This window comes from Dendrobates tinctorius, unplaced genomic scaffold, assembly GCF_039654945.1.
Source record: "Dendrobates tinctorius isolate UK_male_01 unplaced genomic scaffold, ASM3965494v1 ptg000044l, whole genome shotgun sequence".
NCBI classification, from domain to species: Eukaryota; Metazoa; Chordata; class Amphibia; order Anura; family Dendrobatidae; genus Dendrobates; species Dendrobates tinctorius.
Window position 1 is genome coordinate 15,619,226 of NW_027361712.1, and position 13,347 is coordinate 15,632,572.

At 45.2% G+C, this 13,347-nt stretch overlaps 1 protein-coding gene across 2 annotated transcripts in view; it reads left to right on the forward strand.

Annotated features, from left to right (window-relative positions):
• Positions 1–13,070: 13,070 nt before the first annotated feature.
• IPO4 (importin 4) overlaps positions 13,071–13,347 on the forward strand; it is a 420,928-nt gene continuing 420,651 nt past the window's right edge. For both annotated transcript variants that reach the window (XM_073575360.1, XM_073575361.1), the window contains exon 1: positions 13,071–13,271. In XM_073575360.1, the coding sequence (XP_073431461.1) occupies positions 13,206–13,271 (66 nt within the window). In that variant the 5' untranslated portion in view covers positions 13,071–13,205. The remainder of the gene's footprint in view (positions 13,272–13,347) is intronic.

Genomic DNA, 13,347 nt, shown 5'->3' on the forward strand with positions numbered 1-13,347 from the left:
CACATAGTATAATACACACCTCATCGTGCTCCACTAAGGCTAGGTTCACATTAGCGTTTCTGTGCGCAGTGTATCATCTGCTTGCGCAAACGCATGGAAAAACGCATGTTGCCAAAAAAAGTTGTGTGTGCATGCTTTTGTTTGTGTTTTGGCATGCGTCGATGTTTCCAGTAGAGTTTCCTTGACACCAGACACCCAGTAGGCGTGTCTCATGAGATTTCTATATATAGACACACTGCACTGATAAAATCCTCGTCTTTTGCTGCTGTAAGGGTACCGTCACACTTAGCGATGCACCAGCGATAACGATATGACGCGGTCAGGATCGCTGGTGCATCGCTAAGTGGTCGCTAGTGAGCTGCCACACAGGCAGATCTCACCAGCAACATAGCAGTGGTCGGGGGTCGTTACCTGTCAGACAGGGCGATCCTGACATCCTCCCGCCCGCGTCCACGCGTCGCTCGTCTCTCCACAGGAAGCCCAGCAGGAAGTCGCCAACGAGAAACGGTCCAGGACGTTCTCGCGCGATCAGCGATAACCAGCGGGGGAGCCAGTCGGAGGTAAGTATCAGACACAGCGATATCACTAGCAATATCGCTGCTACGTCACAAAACCAGTGACGTTATAGCGATATTGCTAGCGATATTGCTTAGTGTGACAGGCCCTTAACACCCATTAATACTTCACTCAACAATACACACGTTTAAATAAAGAGATGAAGAAAACACGGAGACAGGAATTGTGAAACAAAATTAAAATATTTGAAATTTGACCCCTTCATGACCCAGCCTATTTTGACCTTAATGACCTGGCCATTTTTTGCAATTCTGACCAGTGTCCCTTTATGAGGTAATAACTCAGGAACGCTTCAACGGATCCTAGCGATTCTGAGATTGTTTTTTTCGTGACATATTGGGCTTCATGTTAGTGGTAAATTTAGGTCGATAATTTTTGCGTTTATTTGTGAAAAAAATCAAATTTGGTGAAAATTTAGAAAATTTCGCAATTTTCAAATTTTGAATTTTTATTCTGTTAAACCAGAGAGTTATGCAACACAAAATAGTTACTAAATAACATTTCCCACATGTCTATTTTACATCAGCACAATTTTGGAAACAAAATATTTTTTTTTAGGAAGTTATAAGGGTTAAAAGTTGACCAGCGATTTCTCATTTTTACAACAAAATTTACAAAACCATTTTTTTTAGGGACCACCTCACATTTGACGTCACTTTGAGGGGTCTATATGGCAGAAAATACCCAAAAGTGACACCATTCTAAAAACTGCACCCCTCAAGCTACTCAAAACTACATTCAAGAAGATTATTAACCCTTCAGGTGTTTCACAGGAACTAAAGCAACGTGGAAAGAAAAAATTGACATTTTAATTTTTCCAACAAAAATTTTCTCTTGGCATCAATTTTTTCATTTTCACATGGGCAACAGGATAAAATGGATCCTAAAAATTTGTTGGGCAAATTCTCCTGAGTACACTAATACCTCATATATGGTCATAAACCACTGTTTGGGCGCACGGCAGGGCTCAGAAGGGAAGGAGCGCCATTTGACTTTTTGAATGGAAAATATGCTGGAATATTTAGCGCTTGCCATGTCGCGTTTGGAGAGCCCCTGTGTGCCTAAACATTGGAGCTCCCCCACAAGTGACCCCATTTTGGAAACTAGACCCCCCCAAGGAACGTATCTAGATGCATATTGATCACTTTGAACCCCCAGGTGCTTCACAAATAGATCTGTAAAAAAAAAAAAGTACTTTTTTTTTCACAAAAATTTTCTTTTAGCCTCAGTTTTTTCATTCTCACATGGGCAACAGGATAAAATGGATTCTAAAATTTGTTGAGCAATTTCTCCTGAGTACACCGATACCTCATATGTGGTCATAAACCACTGTTTGGGCGTACGGCAGGGTCCGGAAGGGAAGGAGCACAATTTGACTTTTTGAATGGAAAATTAGCTCCAATCGTTATCGGACACCATGTCGCGTTTGGAGAGCCCCTGTGCACCTAAACATTGGAACTCCCCCACAAGTGACCCCATTATGGAAACTAGACCCCTTGTGGAACTTATCTAGATGTGTGGTGAGCACTTTGAACCTCCAAGTGCTTCACAAAAGTTCATAACACAGCAGTGAAAATAAAAAATAATTGTTTTTCCTCAAAAATGATATTTTAGCGCGCTATTTTTAATTTTCACAAGGTTAGCAGGAGAAATTGGACCCCAAAAGTTGTTGTCCAGTTTGTCCTGAGTACGCTGGTACCCCATATGTGGGGGGGAACCACTGTTTGGGTGCACGGCAGGGCTCAGAAGGGAAGGAGCGCCATTTGACTTTTTGAAATGCAAATTACTTCTAATCGTTAGCGGACACCATGTCGTGTTTGGAGAGCCCCTGTGTACCTAAACATTGGAGCTCCCCCACAAATGACCCCATTTTGGAAACTAGACCCCCTAAGGAACTTATCTAGATGCATAGTGATCACTTTGAACCCCAAAGCACTTCACAGAAGTTTATAACGCAGAGCCGTGAAAATACTAAATAATTTTTTTTCCTCAAAAAAAATGATTTTTAGCCAGCAATTTTTTTTTCACAAGGGTAGCAGGATAAATTGGACCCCAAAAGTTGTTGCCCAGTTTGTGCTGAGTACGCTGGTACCCCATATGTGGGTGGGGACCACTGTTTGGGTACACGTCGGGGCTCGGAAGGGAAGTAGTGACATTATGAAATGCTGACTTTTATGGAATGGTCTGCGGGCATCATTTTACATTTGCAGAACCCCTGATGTACCTAAACTGTGGAACCCCCCCACAAGTGACCCCATTTTGGAAACTAGACCCCCCCCAAGGAACTTATCTAGATTCAAGGTGGTGAGCACCTTGAATCCCCAAGTGCTTCACAGAAGTTTATAACGCAGAGACGTGAAAATAAAAAATAATTTTTTTTCCTCAAAAAAATGATTTTTAGCCAGCAATTTTTTTTTTTTCACAAGGGTACCAGGATAAATTTGACCCCAAAAGTTGATGTCCAGTTTGTCCTGAGTATGCTGGTACCCCATATAGGGGGGAACCATTGTTTGGGCACACGTAAGGGCTCGGAATGGAAGTAGTGACGTTTTGAAATGCAGACTTTGATGGAATGGTCTGCGGTCATCATTACGTTTGCAGAGCCCCTGATGTGCCTAAACAATAGAAACCCCCCACAAGTGACATTTTGGAAACTAGACCCCCCAAGGAACTTATCTAGATGCCTGGTTAGCACTTCGAACCCTCAAGTGCTTCACAGAAGTTTATAACGCAGAGACGTGAAAATCAAAAAAAATAAAAAATTTCCACAAAAATAATTTTTTAGCCCCCAATTTTTTATTTTCCCAAGGGTAACATGACAAATTAGACCCCCCCAAAGTTGTTGTGCAATTTTTCCTGAGTACGCTGATACCCCATTTGTTGGGGTAAACCACTGTTTGGGCACACGTCGGGGATTGGAAGGGAGGGAGCACCGTTTGACTTTTTTAACACAAAATTGGCTGGAATCAATGGTTGCACCATGTCGCGTTTGGAGACCCGCTGATGTGCCTAAACAATGGAAACCCCTCAATTCTAACTTCAACCCTAACCCCAACACATCCCTAATCCCAACCCTAACCATAACCCTAACCCCAACGCACCCCTAACCCTAATCATAACCCTAACCACAAGCCTAACCCTAATTCCAACCCTAATTCCACCCTAACCCTAATTCCAACCCTAACCCTAATTCCAACCCTAACCCTAATTCCAACCCTAACCCTCTTTCCAACCCTAACCCTCTTTCCAACCCTAACCCTCTTTCCAACCCTAACCCTAATATAAAAATAAAAATAATTTCTTTATTTTATTAGATGTTCCTGCCTATGGGGGTGATAAACGGGGGGTTTATTTACTTTTCATTCTATTTTGATCACAGTGAGAGTTTATCACAGTGATCAAAATGAATGAAAGGAAATTGCAGCCGGCATTTTCCAATATGGCGGCGCCCATGGTCCGGGACCGCGGGACACCGGGAGCCATAGCGGCATTCGGTGAGTACAGGGGGGTGGGAGGTGGGGCGATCGGAAGGCGGGGGGGAGCGGAGGGAAGGCGGGGGGCAGATGATGACAGCGGCGGCACATCGCTGCTGTCATTCAGTGGCGGGGGGCAGATCGTCCCCATTAACCGTGGGGGGGCGGATCGTTGTCACCAGCAATGTCCGATGCTTTCATTGATGAAATATTACTATCGCTCTGATTGGCTGTTTCACTTTTAACAGCCAATCAGAGCGATCGTAGCCACGTGGGGGCGAAGCCACACCCCCCCGTGGTGAAGTACAAAGCCCCCTGTATCTGCGGGTTGGGTGACCTTTCAGTGACCTAGGTCACCCAACCCGCAGGGGGGGCTTTAAAGTCATGACGCCACATAGGCGTCACTGGTCAGATTGGTACCAGTTTTCATGATGCCTATGTGGCGTCATTGGTCGTGAAGGGGTTAACAAAAAAAAGAAAAATAATGGGATTTACTCTCGGGGTCTGCGGTAGGAAGTTACATTGTGGACCTGGGGGGGCATCGGGCTGTGAAGGTAGGCTAGGAGTGGTTGGGGATGTTGTTACAGGGGAAGTGGCAGTCAATTGGAGGATTGTTCAGTCTGAAGTACACATGCATATCAAATGCATGCGTACACATGTCCTTGAGTAACAGTGCATTCCCATAGACAGTAATGCGTTGTTTTGACGCACTCAATCCGCAATCATCCGAATGCACATGGCTGCGCATAATATACGCCTCAAAAAATGCAACATGCTGCGTTCGCCGCACACCGCAAAACGACGCATGCGTACGCATCTGCATGCAAACGCGTGTCCTTGCGTACAACTTGTTAAAGATGTGTATACATGATGCATGTAGATCTGTGCGAATCATATGCTGTACACAGATATGCTAATGTGAAACCAGCCATAGTATAATACATACCCCATAGACCTCCACACAGTATAATACACACCCCATAGACCTCCACACAGTATAATACACACCCCATAGTCCTCCGCACAGTATAATACACACCCCATAGACCTCCATACTGTATAATACCCCATAGTCCTGCATACAATACGATAAACACCTCATAGTCCCCCATACAGTATAATACACACCTCATAGTCCTCCATATAGTATAACGCAGCCCCACAGAATGTAATGTAGCCAGCGCCAAAAGAATGTAATGCAGCCAGCCTACATAGAATGTATTGCAGCCCCCATAAATAAATATAATCCCTTTCCTCGTTCTCTGCTGCAGCGCCTCTCCCTACCACAGCATCTTCACTGCTCGGCACAGCTTGGTGCGCAATGATGTCATTGCACCCGCTGCGGCAGAGGTGGATGATGGGAGAGGCAGCATCACATGATGCTCTCTCCTCCATCATTGCTTTCAACTGTATCGCCATCAAATCACACCTGAAACCAGATAAAAACGGGAGAAGTTTACTAAATTTTTGTATTGTGTGACTGTGACTGTGTGGGCCACACTAATAATGCAGAAGAGAAAGAGAACAGAACTGTCAGAGGACTTGAGTACCCAAATTGTTGAAAAATATCAACAATCTCAAGGTTACAAGTCCATCTCCAGAAGTTTTGATGTTCCTTTGTTCACAGTGCGCAACATAATCAAGAAGTTTACAACCCATGGTACTTTAGCTAATCTACCTGGATGTTGATGGCAGAGAAAAATTGATGAACGGTTGCAATGCAGGATAGTCTGGATGGTGGATAAGCAGCCCCAATCAAGTCCCAAACAAATTCAAGCTGTCCTGTAGGCTCAAGGCTTCATCAGTGTCAGTGCGAACTATCCATCAACATTTTTATTAAATTAAACACTATGGCAGGAGACCCAGGAGTACACCACTGCTGACACAGAAACATAAAAAGCTAGACTGCAGTTTGCCAAAATGTACGCAAATCAATTTTTTTCTGGAAAAGCGTCTTGTGGCCAGATGAGACCAAGATAGAGCTTTTTGATAAAACACATTCTATTTACAGAAAACAATATGACGCCTACAAAGAAAAGAGCACAGTACCTGCACTCAAATACGGTGGAGGTTCAAACATATTTTTGGCTGTTTTGCTGCCTTTGGCACTGGGTGCCTTGGGTCACAAAGTAGTGTCCAGTGTCAGAAACCTGGGTTTGCATCCTAAGTCATGGGCAGTGGCGTACCGCCAATGGCGGCAGATCATACGGCCGCTATGGGTCCTGTTAGTCAGGGGGTCCGATGCCAGTGCTGCTCCAGCCTCCCCCCCCATGCCCAGCATCACTCTTTCAACTGTATCGTCATCGTACATGCCGATACATTTGAAAACAATGGTGAAAGAGGTAGCACGCTCTCTTCTCTATTATTTTCCCGCGCGTCTGAGATCTGACAGCTCAGCGCAGCAGGTGCAGTGATATCATTTCATAGCACCTTCCGTGTAGAGCAGTAAAGGCACAGCTTCAGAACGCTCCCTGCTGAGACCGGAGCAGCGGGGGACCGAGGTGAGGTATTTATTTTTTTTAAATCGGTGAGTACACGGTGGCCATACATGGATGACTATGGACTACGCATTATACTATATAGAGGACTATGGGCTGCGTATTATACTAATATGGAGGACTATGGGCTGTGCATTATATATAGAGGTACATTATACTCTATGGAGTACTATGGGGGTGCATTATATGTGGAGGACTATGGGGTGCATTATCTAATATGTAGGTCTATGGGTTGCATAATACTATATGAAGGACTATGGGCTGTGCATTATACTATGTGGAGGACTATGGGCTATGCATTATACTATATGAAGGACTGTGGACTGTGCATTATACTATATGGAGGACTGGGGTGGTGCATTATATATGAAGGACTGAAGAGTGCATTATATTATATGGAGGACTATGGGGTGCATTAACTAATATGCAGGACTAGGGGGAGCATTATACTATATGGAGATTTGGACTGTGCAGTATACTATATGGAGGACTATGGGTTGTGCATTATGCTATATGGAGGACTATGGGCTGTGCATTATACTATAGGAAGGACTATGGGCTGTACATTATAAACGAAGAATATGGGTTGTGTATTATACTATTATAGAGGAATATTGGCTGTGCATTACATATGGAGGTGCATTATACTATATGGAGGAATATGGAGGGTGCATTATATTATATGGAGGCCTGGGGTGGTGCATTATTCTATATGGAGGACTATGAACTGTGCAATATACTATATTGAGGTAGATGGGCTGTGGTTTATACTATATGGAGGACTATGTCGGTGCATTATATTATATGAAGTACTATGAGGAGTGCATTATACTACATGGAGGACTATTTGGGGCCCCTTATACCATATGTAGGACTATGGGGGATGCATTATTCTATATGAGAGGCATTGTGGGACCCATTAAACTATATGGAAGGCTATGTGGCGGCAATTATAATATTTGGAGGGCTAAGTGGAGGCCATTATACTATTTGGAGGGCTGTTTGAGGGCCATTATATTGTATGAAAGCAATTGTACAATGTAAAGCCTCTAGTAGTTTTGTGAAAAGCGGCACTAGTATATAGTCACTATGACAGAGTGTTTCCCCTATGCGTGAGCTTTTCAGCTTTTGACACCTGGATTCAAGGTGCTCTGCATCTATAAAGACGATTTCATAAAAATAGAGAAAGTATGCGGCACTCACCAGTAGCGTTCGAGAAAAAAGTCCTGGACCCGTTGAAGCGTAGACACGGCCATCGTCCAACTCACTTTCTCCCCGCATGCCTCCGCACCTAGCAATCCACATTTAATGTCCTGTTTTAATGTCTCATGGATTAAAGGACTTTTTTCATGAATGCTACTGGTGAGTGCCGCTTACTTTCTCTATTTTTATACAATGTAAAGAATTGTGTAGGGTCCATCATACTGTGAAGAGGGGTGTGTGAGGGCTATTATGCTGTTTGGAGAGCTAATGAGAGCCTTTATACAGTGTGAAGACGTACTGTATATAAACCCATTATTCTGCTTGCAGGGTTGTGTGGAGATCACAGTTGGGGATTATACTGTGTTGGGGGTCACCATACTTTGCTGGGGTAGTTGAGAAGGGGTACAGTGGGGTCATTATACTGTGTGTGAAGAGTGCTGTGGAGGAATTCACTCTGGAGGTATCATACAGTGTTTGTGTAGCACCTAGAAATGGATGGAAACCAAAGCTCTGGAGAGTTCTGAAGTGGCCATGAGTCCGGATCTAAATCCCATTGAACAACTGTGGAGAGATCTTAAAATTGCTGTTTGCAGAAGGAACCCTTCAAATATGAGAGACCAGGAAGAAGAGGCGTCAAAAATTCCAGTTGAGAGGTGTAAGAAGCTTGTTGATGGCTATAGGAAGCGATTGATTGCAGGTATTTATTCCAATGGGTATGCAAACAAATATTACGTTGAGGGCGCCAACAATTTTGTCCAGCCCATTTTGGGGGTTTTGTGTGAAATTATGATCAATTTACCTTTTATCTCAGCTTTTTTGTGTTGTTCCAGTACACACAAAGAAAATAAATATGTGTATAACATGTATAACAAAACATGTGTAAGGCCTCGCTCCCACTTGCATATAAATATGCTGAGTGCAGTGCGATAAAAAAATCACATTGCACTCGTACCAATGTTATTCAATGAGGCAGTGTTCATCTGTGAGTTTTTCCTGGGGCTGAGGAATAAACGCTGTGATTTCACTCCGAAATCGGATGTGGGCTAGGAAAAAAAAAAATTGCATGCCAAATGGACCATCAGTTTGGCATCCGATTTTTATGGATACATTACAATTCTGTAGCAAAGGAAATGGTAAATGGTCCTGTAAGTGATCATTAGATGCTCAATAAAAAAAATGGATTATATACGAACAGCACACTGACAGCACACACATGACAAGTGAGAATAAATTGTCCCACACTTCTGGATGAGAATGGGATAGTTTTTTTTATACGCTTGTGGGCGCGAACCCTAATTGCAATAATTTTCTCGGAGAAATACTTTATTTTTTGGAACAATTTCAAGGGTGCCAACACTTTCGGCCATGTCTGTATATATCCCCCATTCTGGTATATATGTCCCCATTCTGCAGCTGTTCTTTAATGAAAAGGAAAAAAAAATATTCTACTCACCTTTCCCCTACCGCACACCATCCTCTTCTGAAGAGGACAGTTGACTTCAGCATGCAAGCGACGAGAGCGCATAACGTCATTGCCATGCACCCCACGTCTATCCAGATGTCAACTGCTGGCATCTGACTGTTTGGCAGCGTATATTGCAGTGCACAGACCTAGCGGGTCTCTGCATCGCAATAAGCTTCAGTTGAATGTGGAGAGAAAGAGAGAGGGGGGAGAGTAAGAGAGAGGGGGAGAGAGAGAGCGGGGGAGAGAGAGAGCAGGGGAGAGTAAGAGACTGGAAGATAAAGAGGGAGAGAGAGAGAAATAGTGAGAAAAGAGAGATATCTGAGAACTATTCCAACGTGAAGGTGAACAGGAAAAGGATGGCTTTCTTTAGGCAGGGCCGCATGGTCAGACAGGGATGCAAACTGAGTCCAATCCTATTCAACATCTACATAAATGGACTGGCTACAGATCTGGAATCCTCCTACTCCCCAGGCCTCAGTCTGCACAACCAAAAGGTGACGTTATTGCTGTATGCAGATGACCTCTTGCTACTCTCCCCTACCGAGAGAGGCCTCCAAGATAGCCTGGCAGTGCTCTGAAAACATTCAACACCACATGGGTGCTGCCAATCAACCAAAAGAAGACCAAAGTTATTGGGTTTCAAAAATGGAACCAGAATAAAACCCCCACTTCCTCCCTCACAGTATTACAAATACTAAGCATTGAGGGCCTCACACTTCCAGAAACTCTCCACTCACATCCCAGACTTCCCATCCATGGACGAGGAGAGGAAACTCTGCATCCTAGTGGGGGAAGAAGCATTAACGGTGGAGATCGCCGCCCAATATGTCACCACATGTCAGAAGCTGAGAGGAACGTAAGACCCCCAACTGGACTGTTACTGCCCAAACTGTGTCCCCCAACATCCCATCCCCATAACCCCGATCCCCCAACCGGTCACACTTATTTTTCTTGCTTTGGCAACACTAATTGTATTTTAGTCCTACCAATAAAGACTATATGAATTTGAGGGGAAGAAAAGGGGAGAGAGTGAGGGGGGAAAGTGAGGGGAAGAGAAAGAGTTAGGGGGGAAAGTGAGGGGAAGAGAGAGTGAGGGGGGAAAGGAGGGGAAGAGAAAGAGTGAGGGGGGAAAGGGAGGGGAAGAGAAAGAGTGGGGGTAAAGTGAGGGGAAGAGAAAGAGTGGGGGGAATAATAATAATAATAAATTTTATTTTTATAGCGCCGACATATTCCGCAGCACTTTACATTTCAGAGGGGATTTGTACAGACAATAGACATTACAGCATAACAATAATCACATACAGTAGATTATAACAAATACCAAGAGGAGTGAGGGCCCTGCTCGCAAGCTTACAGTCTATGAGGAAAGAGGGAGACACGAAAGGTGGGTGGTAACAGTTACCCTGATTGTATGGACCAGTCATAATGTTAAGTGTGTAACAGTACAGACACAGAGGGCTAATGGAGGCATAAAGCATGTGGGAACATGATGCGGGGAACCTGGTTATGGTAAAACTTTTGGCTCTGCCACACAGGGATAGATTAGGTTAATGTGTTGGGGTGGTAGGCCAGTCTGAATAAATGCGTTTTCAGGACACGCTTAAAATTGTGGGTATTGGGGACTAATCGTATTGACCTGGGAAGTGCATTCCAAAGAATTGGCGCGGCACGTGTAAAGTCTTGGAGACGGGAGTGGGAGGTTCTGACTATTGAGGATGCTAATCTCAGGTCATCAGCAGAACGGAGGGCGCGGGTAGGGTGGTATACTGAAACAAGGGAGGAGATGTAGGGTGGTGCTGAGCCATGGAGGGCTTTGTGAGTGAGGGTAATAAGTTTATACTGAATTCTGGAGTGGATGGGTAGCCAGTGTAATGACTGGCACAAGGTAGAGGCATCGGTGTAACGATTAGTGAGGAATATGATCCTGGCTGCAGCATTCAAGACAGATTGGAGGGGGGAGAGTTTGGTAAGAGGGAGACCGATTAGAAGAGAGTTACAATAGTCGAGACGAGAATGAATAAGAGAAACAGTAAGAGTTTTTGCAGAGTCAAAGGTAAGAAAAGGTAGAATTCTAGAAATGTTTTTGAGGTGCAGATGACAAGAGCGAGCCAGTGATCGAATGTGGGGGGCAAAGGAAAGCTCGGAATCAAGTATGACCCCAAGACAGCGGGCCTGTTGCTGGGGAGTAATAGTGGAACCACACACAGAAATGGCAATGTCGGGTATAGGTACATTAGTAGAGGGAGGAAACACCAGGAGTTCAGTCTTTGACAGGTTCAGTTTCAGATATAGTGAGGACATGATATTAGACACAGCGTTTAGACAATCGCCGGTGTTTTCTAGAAAGGCTGGCGTGATGTCAGGAGAAGAAGCGTATAATTGGGTGTCATCAGCATAGAGATGGTACTGGAAATCAAATCTACTGATTGTTTGACCAATAGGGGCAGTGTACAAGGAGAAGAGGAGGGGACCTAGAACCGATCCTTGGGGGACCCCAACAGTAAGGGGAAGATGAGAGGAGGAGGAACTGGCAAAAGATACAGTAAAGGAGCGGTCGGAGAGATAGGAGGAGAACCAGGAGAGAACGGTATCCTTGAGGCCAATGGAACGGAGCATAGTGAGGAGGAGCTGATGATCCACAGTGTCGAATGCTGCAGAGAGATCCAAGAGAATTAGCATGGAGTAGTGACCATTTGATTTAGCTGTTAGCAGATCATTAGAGACTTTAGTGAGGGCAGTTTCAGTGGAGTGTAAAGAGCGGAAACCGGATTGGAGAGGGTCGAGAAGAGAGTTTTCTGAGAGATAGCGGATAAGACGGGAGTGGACCAGGCGTTCCAGGAGTTTAGAGATGAAGGGAAGATTAGAGACAGGTCTATAGTTAGCGGCACAGTTTTGGTCGAGGGATGGTTTTTTAAGTAGTGGATGTATGATGGCATGCTTAAATGAGAAGGGAAAAATACCAGAAGAGAGAGAGAGGTTAAATATTTTAGTTAGGTGAGGGGTGACAGCAGGGGAACGGGACTGAAGGAGCTGTGACGGAAATGGGTCACTGGTGCAAGTAGTTGGGCGAGAAGATGCAAGGAGCCTGCTTACTTCTTCTTCTGTGACTGGTTCAAAATCAGAGAGTGAGGGGAAGAGAGAGAGTGAGGGGGGAAAGTGAGGGGAAGAGAAAGAGTGAGGGGGAAAGTGAGGGGAAGAGAAAGAGTGAGGGGGAAAGTGAGGGGAAGAGAAAGAGTGAGGGGGAAAGTGAGGGGAAGAGAAAGAGTGAGGGGGAAAGTGAGGGGAAGAGAAAGAGTGAGGGGAAGAGAGTGAGGGGGAAAGTGAGGGGAAGAGAAAGAGTGAGGGGAAGAGAAAGAGTGAGGGGGAAAGTGAGGGGAAGCGAAAGAGTGAGGGGAAGAGAAAGAGTGAGGGGGACAGTGAGGGGAAGAGAGAGTGAGGGGGAAAGTGAGGGGAAGCGAAAGAGTGAGGGGGAAAGTGAGGGGAAGAGAAAGAGTGAGGGGGACAGTGAGGGGAAGAGAAAGAGTGAGGGGGACAGTGAGGGGAAGAGAGAGTGAGGGGGAAAGTGAGGGGAAAAGAAAGAGTGAGGGGGGAAGTGAGGGGGAGAGAGAGGAGGAAGGGAGACAGAAAGAAAGAAGGGGAGAGAGAAAGAGAGTTGTAGAGATGAGGAGAGAGGGAGAAAGAAAAGGGTGAGAGAGAGAAGGAAGGGAGAGAAGGAGGATGAGAAAGGAGAGAAAGGCCCATGTGAAGACATGCAGCGATAATACTACAATAGCAAAACCAATTCTTTTTCTGTTTTCTGTACAATTGAATCCAGTGAATTCCTCCATGTGGAGGAATGGCGCGCTCTTCTCCTCCCGGGCAGCAGGTGGCGCTATGCTCGGTCCTCGCTCTGCCTGACACCCACGTGGAGGAGACAGTTAGTGGCAGTTCCCGGTTGCTGGCTTTGGCAGGACCGGTAGTCCCATCTGGTAAAGGAAGCCGTTCGGTATCATGGCGCACATACTAGAGGCTATACTGACTAATCTTCTGCGGCCGGACAACGCTGTCATCCAGCAGGTAGGACCGCCCGAGGATGGGATGACGGGAAGCAGCACTGTGAGGACTGCACCAGGGATGCTGAACATGGCGGGAC